This window comes from Paroedura picta, chromosome 3 (genome assembly GCF_049243985.1).
Source record: "Paroedura picta isolate Pp20150507F chromosome 3, Ppicta_v3.0, whole genome shotgun sequence".
Taxonomy (NCBI): domain Eukaryota; kingdom Metazoa; phylum Chordata; class Lepidosauria; order Squamata; family Gekkonidae; genus Paroedura; species Paroedura picta.
In genome coordinates this window covers 144,812,345-144,830,598 of record NC_135371.1, presented here as the reverse complement: position 1 = coordinate 144,830,598, position 18,254 = coordinate 144,812,345, and the positions used below count along the sequence as shown (strand labels likewise).

At 41.1% G+C, this 18,254-nt stretch overlaps 1 protein-coding gene across 9 annotated transcripts in view; it reads left to right on the top strand.

Moving 5' to 3' along the window:
- The window catches only part of CEP112 (centrosomal protein 112), a 336,652-nt gene that overhangs the window by 34,066 nt on the left and 284,332 nt on the right, over window positions 1-18,254 (top strand). For all 9 annotated transcript variants that reach the window (XR_013229509.1, XM_077328382.1, XM_077328385.1 and 6 more), the window contains one exon: window positions 17,350-17,436. Coding sequence is in view for 8 of the 9 variants with exons in the window: in XM_077328382.1 (XP_077184497.1) it covers window positions 17,350-17,436 (87 nt within the window). In the remaining variant the exon portion in view is untranslated. The remainder of the gene's footprint in view (window positions 1-17,349; window positions 17,437-18,254) is intronic.

Genomic DNA, 18,254 nt, shown 5'->3' with positions numbered 1-18,254 from the left:
GCAGGTGGCTTTGCTAGAGCCACAGTTCCCAAACATCTGATCAATTAATCGGGGACAGTAGATGACCAGCCATTTATCAATGGGTAAACCTGGGTGTCATCTGCATACTGGTGACAACCCCAGCCCAAGCCCCTGGACAATCTGGCCTAGAGAGCACATAAAGATGTTAAAAAGCATTGGGGAGAGGAGCATGCCTTGTGGGACCCCACATTGGAGTTCATAGTGGCACAACTGTTCCACCCTGACAGCCATCCTGTGTCCTTGATTTTGGAGGATTTGAGTTCAATAGTACCTTAGATACCTAAAAAGGTACCTAAAAACTGTGGAAGCATTAGTATGCATGTATGATTTTATTGAGGGCATGCTATAAGCCTTGGGTTTTTAACTTTAATAAATATTAGTACTAAATATAGTACTAAATAAATATTTAGAGAACGTTTCATGCAAAGTTGGGTATGATAAGGAACCAAAATGGTAGGGACCTCACAGAAGCAGAAGAGATTAAACAAAGGTGGCAAAATTATACAGAACAACTATACAAGAGCGAGCTTAACATCCCTGATGACCACAGTGGGGTAGTTACTGACCTGGAGCCAGACATCCTGGAATGTGAAGTCAAATGGGCCTTAGGAAGTCTGAGCAACAATAAAGCTAGTGGTGGTGACAGCATACCAGTTGAACTATTCAAAATCTTAAAGGACGATGCAGTAAAAGTGCTACACTCAATATGCCAGCAAATTTGGAAAACTCAACAATGGCCACAGGATTGGAAAAGGTCAGTTTACATTCCAATCCCAAAGAAGGGCAATGCCAAAGAATGTTCAAACTACCGCACCATTGCACTAATTTCTCATGCTAGCAAAGTTATGCTTAAAATCCTACAAGCTAGGCTCCAGCAATATGTGGACCGAGAACTTCCAGAAGTACAGGCAGGATTTCGAAGAGGCAGAGGAACTAGAGATCAAATTGCCAACATACGCTGGATCATGGAGAAAGCTAGGGAGTACCAGAAGAACGTCTACTTCTGCTTCATTGACTATGCTAAAGCCTTTGATTGTGTCGAACACAACAAATTGTGGCAAGTTCTTAAAGAGATGGGAATACCAGAGCATCTTATTTGTCTCTTGAGAAATTTATATGCAGGTCAAGAAGCAACAGTGAGAACTGAACATGGAATCACTGACTGGTTCAAAATTGAGAAAGGAGTTCGGCAAGGCTGTATACTGTCGCCTTGCCTATTTAACTTGTATGCAGAGCATATCATGAGAAATGCGGGATTAGAGGAGTCACAAATTGGGATCAAGATTGCAGGGAGAAATATCAACAACCTCAGATATGCAGATGATACCACTCTAATGGCAGAAAGTGAAGAGGAACTAAAGAGCCTGTTGATGCGGGTGAAGGAGGAGAGTGCAAAAGTTGGCTTGAAACTCAACATCAAGAAAACAAAGATCATGGCATCCGGCCCTCTCAATTCCTGGCAAATAGATGGGGAAGAAATGGAGATAGTGACAGATTTTATTTTCCTGGGCTCCAAGATCACTGCAGATGGGGACTGCGGCAAAGAAATTAAAAGACGCTTGCTCCTGGGGAGGAAAGCTATGGCAAATCTAGACAGCATCCTAAAAAGCAGAGACATCACCCTGCCAACAAAAGTGTGTTTAGTCAAGGCTATGGTCTTCCCAGTTGCAATGTATGGCTGCGAAAGTTGGACCATAAGGAAGGCCGAGCGTCAAAGAATTGAGGCTTTTGAACTCTGGTGCTGGAGAAGACTCTTGCGAGTCCCTTGGACTGCAAGGCGAACAAACCGGTCAGTCCTAGAGGAGATCAACCCTGACTGCTCTTTAGAAGGCCAGATCCTGAAGATGAAACTCAAATACTTTGGCCACCTCATGAGAAGGAAGGACTCCCTGGAGAAGAGCCTAATGCTGGGAGCGATCGAGGGCAAAAGAAGGGGACGACAGAGAATGAGGTGGCTGGATGGAGTCACTGAAGCAGTAGGTGCAAACTTAAATGGACTCCGGGGAATGGTAGAGGACAGGAAGGCCTGGAGGATCATTGTCCATGGGGTCGCGATGGGTCGGACACGACTTCGCACATAACAACATAACAACAAATATTAGTACTACATTTTAAAATTGTATTCTACCCTACAGAGGCTTAAATTCATTTTTCTTATTTTGACCGTTTTCGGTTTTTGACTTTGGTTTGGGTCAGGATATTTTATCCTTTTTATTTTGGGCACCTTAGATACCAAAAATAATTTTAGAGATTGAATTTTTGAGACTCAAAGCTTCCCTCATCAGATCTCCCTCTTGAAACCCATTCCTGCAAAGTTTATTGGCCTCTAGTGTACTCAACTCAAGGTGCTTTATTGGTTGTGATACTGAAATACTACTGCCTTTCTGAAAAGTCTCTCAGCCTGGATACTTTCCAAGGTAAGATTTCCCAAGTAAATTTTGTACTCCCAGTTTCTTAGGATCAGTTATCAATGTTTATATTGCCTAATTCTGATACTGGATGACCAGCACTCACTTGATCTTGTCAGGAGTCTAAATCAGCCATTCTCAATGGGGGCTATATGGCACCCTGGGGGCACTGGTACATTTGTAGGTGGCCGCAGAATGAAAGATGTGAGAAGGCGATCCCAGTGGATTTATGGAGGCTCCAGGAAACTGAACCGATGACATACCCTTTTGTCACATATGTCATTAATTACTAGAAAGTTCAGTGTTCTTCAAGGGAAAGAAAAAGAAATCATGAAATCCAGTCCTTAATGTATGCTTGAATTAATGTATTCAAGAAAAAAAAATGAAGACACATTCTACTCTTGGCCAAATGTTCTAAGCTTTAATTCAGTTTCTAAATAAAATATAATAATATTTAGAAGAAAAGGAAATAGCAGTACAGTATGTAATAAAACTTGCATTATAATTTTGATTGCTATGTTATTTTATATCCATTATTTATACCTCTTAATAACAATGTTTCAGTTTCTAGGAAGATTTTAGCAGGAAAACAGATTTAGAGAAAACCAAAACATTCTATTTCAATGTTAAAATATTACATATATATAGTAAAATACATGTTATAATATATATTCTCTATATGTATAATTTTTAAAAACAACAATTTCCTTAACCTTTTAGTATATATATTGGCAAAAAAGATGGAAAGGGGGAAAAATTGACAACAAACCAATTAGTTACTGGTCTTTGAATTCTTATATTGGCTTGTTTTTAAAAAGACAAAACATTTAAGGTATTTTCCCATCTAAACTTTTTTTATGCCTATGGCATGTTTCTGATGTCTTTAAAAGTGAAATAATTCAAACAAAAAATGTACTAATCAGTGTGGAAAAACAGAAGAAGCTCTAGTTAACATAAAGACTTACAAATTTCATTTAAAATACATACTTCACATCCAGTGTCTATTAATGGTATCGCAGTCAATGAATCAAATTCAAATTCAAATTTATTTAATACAGCACTGTGGCCAGATAAAACAGATAGCGAGAAAAAAGATTTCAGAGTACAAAATTGTAAAATCAGGGAGCCAGTACAAAATTTAAAATATATAAAATTGTATAATTGATGCGTACATTATAAAAAACGCATAGTAAAATACCTATACAAATCTTAAGCTTAAGTGTCTTTCCCGTGTGCTAAGCACATGAGCACAAAATTTGGCAACCTGCTTAATAATATGGCCCCTACTATTCCACAGGAGGATTTTTACTTTTTCTTTGTTTGAGCTGGTGGAGGAATTCCTGAGTAATGGGAGGATGAATTTATTTCTCGCAGAGCTAAAAGTAGGGCACCTTAAGAGGACGTGTTTGATTGACTCTATCTCCCCGGAATTACAGGGGCAGAGTCTTTCAGCTAATGGGGTTTTCTTGAAGCGACCCACAAACATGGCAGAAGGTAACGCAGAGCATCTAGCTAGTGTGAATGCTCTCCTATAGTATTTTGTTTCCAATTAGGAGAGATAGTCTGCAGAGGCTTGAATATATCTGGAACATAGTGGTGCACCATACCTAGGGGAGCGAGAAAGGTCAGTTTGATGCTCTGTGTCCTCAATCCTTTGTTTCACTACAATTTTCACCTGATTGTACCCCAACCCGAGTAGTGAAAGTGAGGAAAAGCCTAATTTTATAATTTCCCTCTCGGTGGCCAACAGCCACTGGGATTTAAAATTGTCACAGAGGATTGAAGGAAGTAAACCAGCTGTGGCCCAGTGCGCCTTTAACCATAGGGAGATGGAAGAAGTTACTGCTTTTGCTTTGAATTTTGGAAACCCTGTCTCTAGGCGTATCCATGAGTTCGAAACACAGTTTGGAACCTGAAGTAACGCACTAAGAAATTTTGTTTGAATCCACTCAAGTGGGGCAAAGCAAGAGGTTGGTGGCCCTAAAAAGGTCCCGTATGCCATTTGAGCAATTGTCTTAGCTTGGAACAGTTTGAGTACTGCTGGAACAAAATAGGCTCCATTGGAGCGATGGAATTTGAGTATATTGAGGGCACTACTCTCCCCTATGTTTGCAAGCTGTCTACAGTGTTCATGCCTTGATCCTGAAGCCTGAAAAGTAACTCCCAGGTATTTGAAGGACTTCACCTGTTCTAACCTCTTTCGAGCTAAGCGCCAGGTCCTAACTCTGGGGCGATTGCTGAAGGCCATTACCTTAGTTTTTAATTCATTTATTACCAGGGCTTCTTTCTCACTGTATTTCTCCAGGCTTGCCAGGGCTCTGTTCAGACCGACAGGGGTTCTGGACAGTAAGACCACATCATCAGCATAAAGGAGAGCAGGAATGTGCTGCCCTGCTAATTTAGGTGGGTGACAATCTATGGACTCAAGGTGGCTCTCTAAGTCATTGATGTAAAAAATAAAGAGTAAAGGGGCCAATAAACAGCCTTGTCTGACCCCTTTATGAGTTTTAATCTGCTCTATTAGGTGACCTTTCCTACTGCATCTGACTGTGAGTGAGGTCTGCTCGTACAGAGAGCGTATCAAAAAACTGAGTCTTTTATCAATTGTGGAAGCTTCCAGTTTCTCCCATAGTCTGGGTCTTGAGATGGAATCAAATGCAGCCTTGAAATCTACAAAGGCTGCATATAATGAGGTCACACTCCGGGAGGAATATTTTTCAACCAGATGTTGTATTGTTAGACAGTGCTTTAGAGCAGTGGTCCCCAACCTTTGTATCACTGGGGACCACTCAACGCCTTTTACTGAGGCCCGGTGTGTGGGGAGGTGTAGTTTACTCCTCTACTCTCAACCACTGCCCTAACGCTCTCTGATCACTATGGTAATGTTTAAACATCCCTTCAAATTAAGATACAGACACGCCACAACAATGAACATAAAGAACATTTTATTTTCATGGAAATTTTAACTCATGACAATGACAAATCAATGGGAACCCTGAGGTTGTTTCTCTGCAACAAGATAGTCCCATCTGGGAGTGATGGGAGACAATGACACCCAAAGTGTGTTGTAAAGGGCCGGGGGGGATGAAGTAAAGGGCCCGGAAGGGGGGAGAAGGTGTCTTTTGGGGCCCACCTCCAATTAGTCGAGGGACCACATGTGGTCCGCGGCCCACAGGTTGGGATCGCTACTCTAGAACAGGGATCCTCAACCCCAGTCCACGGCCCGGTACTGGGCCACGAAGGCCATGGTACCGGGCCGCCAGCGGCCGCGCCTGCTTCCCACCGCCCCGCAGCGAGAGGGGGAAAGAGGCAGGCGAGGCCGCCGGTACGCCAGCGATGCAAACGCGCACGCGCGGAGCTGCCGCACGTGCGTGTTTGCACCCCCTGCTGGCGAAAACACGCACGCGCGGCAGCTCTGCGCATGCGCGTTAGCGCCATCTTGTGGCAAAAATGTGCATGTGTGGCAACTGCACGTGCACGTTTACGTGCAGCTGCGGTGACCGTGCCGCCGGCTCTCTCCCACCCTCTGAGGCGGTCCCTGACTACAAGAAGGTTGGGGACCGCTACTCTAGAGTACCTCTGCCCTCCCTGAACCCTGCTTGCGCGGGTACAATGATCCTTTCCTGTTCCAGCCAGAAGATAAATTTATTCAGCAGATGTTTGGTGTACAGTTTGCTAACAACACTTAGTAAGCTTATTGGCCTATAATTGGCAGGGTCATCTCTCTTCCCTTTTTTAAAGAAAGGGATCACAACGGCCATTTCCCAGTCTCTAGGTATCTTTCCAGTGGAGTCAATGAATGTGAAAACAGATGCTAGATAGGGAGCCCACCAGTCCTTGAATTCTTTAAGAAGTTCTGAAGAGATGCCATCCCACCCGGGGGCTTTCCCTTTCCTTAATCTCTCAATGTGGGCTGTTATCTCACTTGGGGAAATGGGGAGCCATTTGGGTAGGTCAGCAGGACATGGAGTTAGCATAGGATGGAGGGGAACATCACCATACATGCTTTTAAAATAGGTAACCCATCTGTCCGCTGGGATGATTGAGTCAAGTGGGGTAGGCTCTGTTCTATCACGTTTAGTGATCATCTTCCAAAATAAGGATGGGTTTTTGTCTCTAGTTGCCTGAATTAAGACTCTCCAATGCATCCCTGTGAACTCTTTTTTCTTTTGGATAACTAATTTTGTATAGCTTTTTTTATGAGTTAGCAAGCTATCCCGGACTTCCTGACTTGGGTTCCTTAGAGCTTAACAAAGTTTGTATAAGCCTTAGTAAGGGGTTTTTTTTGCAGTCATACATTCACTATCAAAGTTATACAATATAGTAACCCTTAGTTAGGGTGAGCTCCCCCTCACTGGCAAAGGTTGGATACACACTTTTCTTGGATGCTTTAGGATGCTTAGGGCTAATCCTGCTTTGAGCAGGGGGTTGGACTAGATGGCCTGTATGGCCCCTTCCAACTCTATGATTCTATGATTCTATAAATTGTAATAAAGAATATTGTTCATTGTAGTAACAATTTTATATTTTTATCAATAATAATAGTGTCAGCTTTATGTTGTAATTTGTCCAAATTCAATACTGACAGTACCTTAAACATTCCTACCTATTGGAAATACTTTTTAAAGGCTGAATGAAATGGATTTTCTCTCTCCAAGTTGGCAATGAACTGACCGGCAGTGTTTTCAGCTGCTCTCAGGACCTCTTTTTAAGTGGACCAATTATGGTCAGATCAGTATTTATTGCTCTGATATTCTCCTGTAAAATGTAATTTTTCTTCACACTGTTTGGAAAAAACGAAGCAGGACCGTTTGTCACTAGTATGATCCAGACCTTATCAAGAGCATCGGTATGATATACCACCTCAGCCTGGATTTCTTTTAGTTTCCTCTTTATCTTCTGCTGTTTTTAAAAAAAATAGATCTTGCTTTGCTTAGCTATCTTCTGAAAAGCCTTACTTTGATTCAATTGGAACTTAGCCAACTATTTGAAATTCTATGACTGGATTTCATAAGTATTTCTGTCTTCTGTAAAAGAAAGGAGAAAGACAATCTCTCTTGTAGAGTGTTGGAATCCTAAACCAATTTAGGATTGAGCAATCTGCTCAAAATACTAGCCCCTAATAAATCATCTTGACCTCAACCAGAGCCAGGGCATTTTCAGTCCTGGCACCAGTCTGGTGGAATGCTCTCCAAATTGAAATCAGGGCCCTACAGGACTTAAAGCAGTTCCACAGTGTTTGTCAGACAGATGTTTGATTAGACCTGTGGTTGACACCTACAAATACAATCAATAAGCTGGCCTCCCTACACAAATAATAAAAATCTCCATGCCCATTGAATCTATTAATATCTGAAGCACTTTACCACCACTGCACTCTTACTGGGGAACAGGCAGGAATTTGTTTTGAGTCTTTTAAATGTAAATTTGGTTATTTTAAAACATTAGTTTTAACCACTGGTTTTGTGATGTTTTGTAAGCTGAAGGGCAGTATATAAATTTGAAAAGTAAACAAATAAAACATGAGAAGCACACAGATTGGATGGGAAATACTCTTCTTGGATTCGTGGTGAGCAAACAACATCTTGGGGTAATTGTGGAGTGTAAGCTAAATATAAGCACTATGATGTAGCGGTTAAAAAGTCAAAGGCAGTCTTGGGCTGCATGAACAGAGGTATCACATCAAAATTCCAAGATGTCATAGTCCTGCTGTATAACACATTAGGGATGTGGACAAAACAGGTACAGAGGAGAGTTACAAGGATGATCTGTGGCCTGGGAACCAAGCCCTCTGAGAAAAGCCTGGGGGAATTGGGAATATTCAGCCTGGAGAAGAGAAGCTGGAGAGGGAACATTTGCTCTCATTAACTAATTCACTAATTAGCTAATTAACTCATTAGAAAAGTCATCACTTGGAAGATTGCAGCTGCTGACAGCAGAGGATAGCCCTGCAGTAATGTTTAATGTAGAACCATACTAGCTAGATATCAGGGGGGAAATTTTCACAAAGTAGTTCAGCAGGGGAATAGGCTGCGTAAGGTGGTGGTGAGCTCCCCCTCACTGGCAGACTTCAAGCAGCAGCTGGACAGATACTTATCATGGATGCTTTAGGGTAATGCTGCATTAAGGAGGGGTTGGCTATATGGCCTCTTCCAACTCTATGATTCTATGACTGGAGTTCTGCACTCTTATCTTTACTTGTCTGCTTATTCCTTCCCTGCTTACAGTTTTTGTATATTAGGTTTAGCTCCCAAAAATGTGTTAACTCCCACCCCTTCAGGAAACCCTTCCAGGGCTGCAAGCCCCCATGTTTTTTTTAAAGGAAGAACAAAACTGGTGAGATGCTTTCATGTTATGTATTAGGGTATTTTTTATGTATTATGGGTTTTTATCGGGGGGTTTTATATGATGTTACCCGCCACGAACCTTAGGGGAGTGGCGGGCTATAAATCTAAATAATAATAATCTTTAACTGCTCCTCGCGTAGTAGATATAATAAAAGAGTAAGGGCTCCATCGGCAGGCCCTGTCCGGGATGAGGAAGGGTGCCAGTAGGCCCCTTCCCCTGGATCGATTGTCAGCCCGGCGGCAAGGGACCAATTGTGAGCCGTGTTACAACGGAGCCGGCTGACCGCCGCCACTACCTCCCAGCCTTCCGAGAGCACAGGTTGCCGCCGCCAACACATCGCTCCCTGGCCCAGCCAGCCAGCACTGGCTGCCGGAGGAAACTTCGGGACCGCCAGCAGCAGCGACACGCCCCACTACGGAGCGACAGCCACCCAGCTCCGGCCACGCCAGCCGCAGCAGCTCCCGCCTGCTGCGCATGCGCAGGACACCCCGCTGCCACCCATAACACATTGCCCGCCGGACCAGCCGGCCAACAGCGGCCGCCGGAGGAAGCTTCAGGGCACCCGGCTGCGGCACCGCACTCTACCACAGGGCACCAGCCACCCAGCTCCAGCGGCGCTCTGTTAATTGTAATTTAAATCCAAGTATTTTTACTTTGTGAGCCTCCTAAAGCATGTCTGCAGCTATAGCATATATATTTTCTACATAAATGTCAGTAAGTAATAAAATATAGCTTTATGTTCTATCAATAGGAATGAGCATGAACTGGGAAAATCTGGTTTGGTTTGAGGTGTGCCCCATTCGAGAATCACACTCTCACAAACATTTTGCCACAAAACAATCTGTTACAGTTCATGATGTACCACACCGCCCAGAGTTGGTAAAAACACCAAACTTGCAGGGGTTCCTTGGCCAACTTTCCTCTAACTGCTCTCCAAGTTTAGTGGCAGCTGGATTTACAGATCCGAGTTGTGGCACTCCAAGAAAGTATCCCCAGGAAAATGCTTTCTGAGGAAATTAAAAGTGAAGGTTCAGGAGTGTAAAGAACAGTTCCTGTGCAAGCTAGAGACATAATACTCACAAAGGTACTCCCCCTAATGTTTCTCTATATACCCTATAAATTATGTGCTGGGTTTAAGGAGTGTGAGTTATGGACCCCTTAAGCCCAGTACATTTGTTTAAAATGTCACATGCATGTTCAAAAGTGGAAGCTACACACATCAAAAACACAGAGAAACTATTGGTGTTCACTATGCTACAGGCATCCACATATACACCACGTTACTTTGAAGTTGCTTTGCTGCTTTGAAGTTTGGTAGCGTATTGATGGAGCAGAGATAATCTGCCTGGAAATGCATCCATTCACAAACCACCACAAAACAGTTTGAAAGTAGGGTTGGGTGCTTCGGCTCCCGAAGCGGCTGGTCTTTCCTGGCGCAGCGAGCGTTGCACTGCGGGGGGGGGGAGGGGAAGTGCGATTGTGAATGAGCTGGCGGGCGTGTGTGCACCTGCCGGCACACTGATGCCCACGCCTCCCCTCCCCCCTGTGGCGCGGCGCTCACTGCGCCAGGAGAGACCGGCTGTTCTGGGTGCCGAATCTCCCAACCCTATTTGAAAGTCCATGTTGCTTGACCTGACATGAACTTCAGTTTGTGAACAATGGCCAAAATTCATCATGAGCTTTAGTTTGTGAGCCAGTTTAAGTTCAAGCCTATCTATCAAAGCACACTGTACACCTTTTGACATCTTATACTTAAAATCTGATTACTAGTTCTTGTTCAGTTTTAAGAACCCTCAGCTCTTCCAAGAACTCATTCCACCAGGTTGGGGCCAGGACCCTAGTCGAGGCCAGGCGAACCTTCTATGAATGAGCTGGGAATCACCAACAAATTAGTACCCACATAGCATAAGGCCCTGCGGGGGTATTTCTCTATCCCAGTTCGGAACAAAAATTAATACTGATGCAAACTCAATGGAAAAAATTCAAAACTCTCAATTTCTAGAAAAATGAGCTGTTTGTGAAAATATTAAGACCTCAGAATTCTTACTGAATTAGCTTTATTTTACCCTTGATTTCACGTGACTGTTTCCCTTCTGTGTTGAATAAATATTTTGTTTATTTTTTTAACATTTTAAAGCCTCTTGTGTGCCATTTCTGAAGTTTAAATGGGTGACTGTGTCTTTTCTCTCAAGTTCCTGGTCTGAGTGAACATAAAAATACAAAAACATTACTGGTTGGTATGGCCACTCTTCTTCAAGAAACAAAAAAATAGGAGCTGCTCAGTCAGAAAGAAAGGGAAAATCCAGCATCTGAGAGGGGGAAGAGGGTGAGGTTGTTATAACTGAAAGGAGGATAGGGCTCAAATCCCCCCTTTAACAAACTCTCGTGCATTCAAAAGTAGGATTTCCTTGGTACATGATAGTCTTTAGTTGAGGATTGGCTGTCTGATACTTCCTATTTTGTGCCTCAAGTTAGATAATTGTTTGACTTGGACAGACTGCTAACTCTTGCAAAATGTTAATGAAAGTGTTGTTCTCTGTGTAGTATTTTTTGCTGATGAGTTAAGACCTGAGTAAGGCCTTACTCAGATACCACTCTAATGGCCAATTGGATATTTTGGATGTCATTAATTCAGATCATGGCCATAAGTTGGAAGCAACTTGATTGCATATATAAACTGTTATATTATGCCTTTTATTTTCTTTTTTGTTCGTCAGCATAATGTGTCCACTTTGAATAATTACACTTGAGTATTGCTTTGGCAATTAAAGACACTGATATATCCCTAGCAATGAAAAAGTGTTACATAGTAATCTATTCTAGTAAAGCATAATTTCTCAGCAGTCTTGCTTCAGGTATAACAATATGTTTTGTGTCTCTTCTCTTGAAACACTAGGTCAGGACGCTAAGCTAGATTTCCAAGCATTTGTAATTTGTCTTCCATGTGCATGCCAATTTTAATTGTAGTATCTCCCTTTTCAAGGCTGGTCGACAATGTATTTCATTTTTTTGTTTTAAGAAGGTAGGCTCAGCTTCTAGTGATTAAAAACTACATTAGATTCTTTGCTTCTTAACCTTCATGAAAATTATCACATTCATATAAAATTAACATTATTTCAGTTGAAGCTATTTTATTATTAGCTTCATCCATATTATCCAGGTGAATTCAATTAGCTCGAGAATTTAAAATATGATAAAATATTGAATATAAGATCTATTTATTTATTTATTTAAATCTATAAAGTGCCGTCTCTGCGAGACCACACTCTAGGCAATGAGCAACATATAACTAACATTATATTAAAATCCCCATTTAAAACAATTCGAAAATCATTCTGTAAATTGTGCCCATGAGTATAAAACTAAACCCATGGTATGGGTGCAATATAGGAGGGAGGCCAATTAGATATTGACATTTTGACATTTTACTGGCCTCAACCATAGGCTTGGTGAAAGAGCTCTGTTTTGTAGGGGCCATGGAACTTTATAAGTCCTGGCAGGGGCTCAGTATTTTTTCGGAACTTGTTCCACTAGACAGAAGCCAGGTCTGAAAAGGCTCTAGCTCTGGTTGAGGCCAGACAAATTTCTCTGGAGCTGGGGGACTGCTAGCCTGTTTCTGTTGGCTGAGCAGAAGGCTCTTCAGGAGACATATTTGGAGAGGTGGTCCTGTCGATATACAGAGCTGAGGCAGAATTTGGCCTTGAAAGTTAAAACTAACACCTTAAACCTGACAAAGTATACAACTGGAAATATTGTCCAACGGCATTTTATTCCAGTAAAATATCTCTAGTTTCTTGTATATGTTTGTATATTGTAATTACAATATATTGCCATTAAAATACTATTTTGAACAAAAAATACAGTTTGCGTTTTTACAAATATACAACAGCCCAATGTATAATAAAACATTCCAAGTTCTGTTAATTTTCTAGCCCAAGGGTGGCTCTCCTAGATTGGAAATATTCTTTGAGGTTTGGAGGGGGGGCTTCAATATGGTACCATGCCTCAGAGTACATCTTCCAAAGCAGCCAATTTTGCCTGCAGAGCTGCTCTTTATAGTCTAGAGATAAGCAGCGATAATGGAGATAAAGGTATAGGCTTGCAGGCTGAGGTTAGGGTGAAGTGGAACGTGTGTGACCCACCTGGGCTGTGGGCTCAGGCAAACTCTTACTAGGAACAGTCTAACTTTTGGTGCAAACAGACAAACACCTGGATAGTAGAGAGTAGAGGCTTGTAGACTGAGGTTGGGGTGGAGTGATGCAGGTAGGTGTCAAATGGGCTGTGGGCTCTGGACAACCTTTACCAGCGACAGTTTTTCTTCTTTTGGCAGAAACAGATGCATCAACAAGGGCCCTGCAAGGCTGGAAAGTTCAGGAAGCTCTGTCTAAATAAGGAATATTTAGACTCTGTAACTGTAAATGCCTTCTGAACTTGTCCATTGGGTTTTCATGGCAAAGATACTGGAGTGGTTTGCCATTTCCTTCTCCAGTGGACTCAACAATGGCCAAAACTCAACAATGGCCACAGGATTGGAAAAGGTCAGTTTACATTCCAATCCCAAAGAAGGGCAATGCCAAAGAATGTTCAAACTACCACACCATTGCACTCATTTCTCATGCTAGCAAAGTTATGCTCAAAATTTTACAAGCTAGGCTCCAGCAATATGTGGACCGAGAACTTCCAGAAGTACAGGCAGGATTTCGAAGAGGCAGAGAAACTAGAGATCAAATTGCCAACATACGCTGGATCATGGAGAAAGCTAGGGAGTTCCAGAAGGACATCTATTTCTGCTTCATTGACTATGCTAAAGCCTTTGATTGTGTGGAGCACAACAAATTGTGGCAAGTTCTTAAAGAGATGGGAATACCAGAGCATCTTATTTGTCTCTTGAGAAACTTATATGCAGGTCAAGAAGCAACAGTGAGAACTGAACATGGAATCACTGATTGGTTCAAAATTGAGAAAGGAGTTCGGCAAGGCTGTATATTGTCGCCCTGTCTATTTAACTTGTATGCCGGAATTAGAGGAGTCACAGATTGGGATCAAGATTACAGGGAGAAATAACAACCTCAGATATGCAGATGATACCACTCTAATGGCAGAAAGTGAAGAGGAACTAAATAGCCTGTTGATGCGGTTGAAGGAGGAGAGTGCAAAAGTTGGCTTGAAACTCAACATCAAGAAAACAAAGATCATGGCATCCGGCCCTCTCAATTCCTGGCAAATAGATGGGGAAGAAATGGAGATAGTGACAGATTTTATTTTCCTGGGCTCCAAGATCACTGCAGATGGGGACTGCAGCAAAGAAATTAAAAGACGCTTGCTCCTGGGGAGGAAAGCTATGGCAAATCTAGACAGCATCCTAAAAAGCAGAGACATCACCCTGCCAACAAAAGTGCGTTTAGTCAAGGCTATGGTATTCCCAGTTGCAATGTATGGCTGCGAAAGTTGGACCATACGGAAGGCCAAGCGTCAAAGAATTGAGGCTTTTGAACTCTGGTGCTGGAGAAGACTCTTGCAAGTCCCTTGGACTGCAAGGCGAACAAACCGGTCAGTCCTAGAGGAGATCAGCCCTGAGTGCTCCTTAGAAGGCCAGATCCTGAAGATGAAACTCAAATACTTTGGCCACCTCATGAGAAGGAAGGACTCCCTGGAGAAGAGCCTAATTCTGGGAGCGATCGAGGGCAAACGAAGAAGGGGATGACTGGATGGAGTCACTGAAGCAGTAGGTGCAAACGTAAATGGACTTCGGGGAATGGTAGAGGACAGGAAGGCCTGGAGGATCATTGTCCATGGGGTTGCGATTGGTCGGACACGACTTCGCACCTAAGAACAACAAACTGTAAATGGTGAACAAGCAACTGGCTGGAGAGACATAAAAGTTAAAGTGATTTTGCTCAACCTGGCCTGAAAAATAAAAAGCATAAGTGGCCCAGAATTTCAAGTGGAATTAGCTTGGTAATTTGCATACAAGGGGTGTACAGGAAAATAGATAGTGAGACTTTGGGGGGAACTCCTTTTTCCAGTTTTATTAGGCAACAATTTGGTTTTACGGACAGCAACAGGAACTGCAGTTACCAGCAGTAGGCCTCAGGTTTCAGAAGGGCAAACATCACCAGATAAGCAGCAGACTGTGCTAGCTCAGTCCAGTGAAAGTGAGGTTTGGAGGTGTGGCTTCAAAATAAGGTGACCAGATTTTAACATTGGTAAAGCAGGACAGCATTAACCAGGGGGGGGGGGGGGTCTTGCTTAAAAATTTGGTCTATATGGAGTAACAAAAATTTTCATAGAACACATAGAACACAAAAATTGTATTGTAATATATATATTTTTACTTGCAACGTAAGTACAATTTGCCAGGTGCATCCAGATGTCCCTGCGAAAGTGGGACAATCTGGTCACCTTACTTCAAAAGGGTCTATGCCTCAGAATCCACCCTCCCAAGCAGCCATTTCTGCCTGGTGCAAAGAAAATTTTAATTTATAATTTCTTTAATCCCAAGTTTGTATTAATATTCAAAAATCGGAAACTTAACAGGCATTTATGTCAGCCATACATTTGTAATAACCAAAATAAAGCCAAAACTCAAAGCCAAAATGGGGTTTGGATAATTCTGCATCAATTTCAATATCCTGTTTTCAGTAGTTTCTGGCTTACGATTTCAATGATTATTCACTTCGTATATCCATCAGTAGTTTCATATATCATATAAATTATCCCATAGATAAACATTCTCTATGAGAATTCTTTTACTACTCAAAAGGCAAAAACCTCCACAAAGTGCCCCCGGTCTATTTCAGGTCAAGAAAACATTGTGGAGAGAAGGTAAGTTTGCCAGATAGGTTTAGGTTCGTGTTCTGGAATTTCACACTTCCTAGGTGTGCTTGAACGTGACTTGACTCATGACTGCTGTGCACAGAGAGACCTCCTCTTAGGGTTGTATTTCCTTTGGCTTCCAAGGATTGGACAATTGCTGTTATCTTCTTTGTGTTCTCCTGTTGCCTGAAGATAAATCAATGATACTTCTAGAATTTAATGTACTTCCATGATCATTTGTTAGTGCTTTACATTCTTTACAAATGTACTGTATTTATTTATTGAAAGCCTACAAAAACTTTGTTGGAACATAGATTGAGTGGTTTAATTAGGAATATATCTTTCTTGATCTATGGTTACATAAGAATGGTTTGATCTCACTTGCTAGACACACAGCAAGATCCTTTAAACTGAATTTCATTGTGGATTTATTTTATGCTCTGCTTGAAGTTCTGAGAGTATCTGTGATTGCCGTCAGTGAGGAATAATATACTTTTGTAGTTATTTATGTACCGTGTCCAGAAACTCATCCACTGCATCATTTTTCACCTGTGTTATAAAACTCACTTTTTCAGATGATTTCTAATATCTTTATTTTACACATTATTGCAGGCCTGTATTTGATAGAAGAACCAGCAGCATGATCTTTGGTAAAATGTTGCACAAATTAATCTGGAATGGTAGCAAGGAACAGAGCCATAAATAATTGATTGGCAGCAATGGCCAGTATCAGAGCCTAGATATGGTGAACAATATGGACAAAATTAGCAGAGTGCATATTAGATTCAGTATAGAAGTAGTATTATAATGCATAGGAAGCAAGTTCCACCAAGTATTTTGTATTTGACAAATTATTACTCTTTAGAATTACTTTTGGGAAGGATAATTTTATTTTAGGTTTGTAGGGAGAAGCTGAGAGGTGACCCCTGGCAATTTCTTACATGTGGAACTTGAGACTATTATTTAGATACCTCAGTGTAAAAGAATCAGTGTGAAAGAGGGCTTCTCCTATCTGACTAATTTCGTACTTGATCAGTATTTGCTAAACTCTATTTTATTGATTAAAAGACACAAATGATCCTAAAAACCTTTACAGCATATTTTGCCAGTTACGTTTCAAACTATGTAGAACTGCAGTATTTTTTTTACCGCACATGGTAGAAAAACAAACAAACAAACAAAAAACACTTGCATAAATCATCCTATATAATCTATGTGCACAATTAAAGGCTTCCAACACAGTATTGAAACAATTGAAGCAATCTTTAGATCGATTAATATGTGCACCGGGTATTGTTACCATAAGTTCTTTTTGTTATTTCATTTAAGTTCTTCAATAAATTCAGGAGGTGAACAATATGGCTCTGCTTTGGCTTAACATATCTTTTATGGATGACTGTTGCTTTTATAGGAAAATATTTTTGTGTCTTTTTGGATCCCTGTCTGTCTTTCGCTGTTACAATTCCATACACTTATAGAACATCTTACCAGAAGTGAACTAGTAATGGTTGCCATCTTGGAAATGGGAAGCTGGTCTTCACGTTTTGTTCCGCTTTGGTTCACATTTTTTTCCATTTTGGACATATTTTAATATGGCATATAGGAAGTAGAATTATTGTTGTGAGCCACTTTGAGATGGCTGGCCAGGAGAAGTGGCTTACAAATCCAACAAATAATAAATAAACAAATAAATAATAGATAGGAATTAGTTAAATGTATTTTCAGCCATTAATGTGTTGGATCACTTAATTTTCAGTTGGAAATGAAAACAAAAATGATGGAAGCTCGAATTCATGAAGAAAAACTGAAATTACAACAGAAGCATGATTCAGATGTTCAGAAGGTATAGTATTTGGGGAAAAAACTGAGTGATGATTATATACAATAAGATATTCAACAAGGAAAAATAATACCAAATGTTATTATTTGGTTGTTTTTTTGTTTTTTTGGTTATTTAATCATTTGAAAAAAAGCTGTGCGCTCTTGATCTCCAGATCTCCAGATCAAGAGCTCACAGCCTTGACTCTCCATGATACAGGAGCTTTTGCCTAATTATACTCAAATATTAACAAGGACGGACTCACTGCCACTGACAAAAGATTGAAAACGGAAAACAAATCTAGAGACCCTTCTGGCAGAGTCAAAGCCTGAATAAATAACATAGACTCTATCTTTTCAAGCTTTATTAAGCCACTGAATAGGTGCTGTGAAGAATAGCATTTGGTAGTTGAAATGTTTCCCAGTTTATTGATTATTAAAATGATTCCACGGGCATTTAAAGTCCTCTTCTTGATAATATCTTGGATCACTAATGTGTTTTCACTGTGAGCTCTTAAGAAAGTCATTTCCCCCCTATTAAAAGACTTTTCAAACAGCTGAGCTCAGCTTAGTTTAATGTGGTTTTAATTTTAAAGTCTAGATATGCATAGGAATCATATTGAGTGTCAATAGTGTTTACTTCCAATGAGATTGGATTTGATGTTCCAGTATAATTTATTATTTTGCTCTCTTGTTTATTATTGTAATATTTGGAATGGAAATCTTCTGAAGTGAGTTACTCTTGCATGATACAGGTTACTTCCAGTTCTCTTGTAGTGACTAGAGAGGTACCAGTATTGTAGACCAGTGCTCCCCAACCTTTTTATCACCAGGGACCGGTCA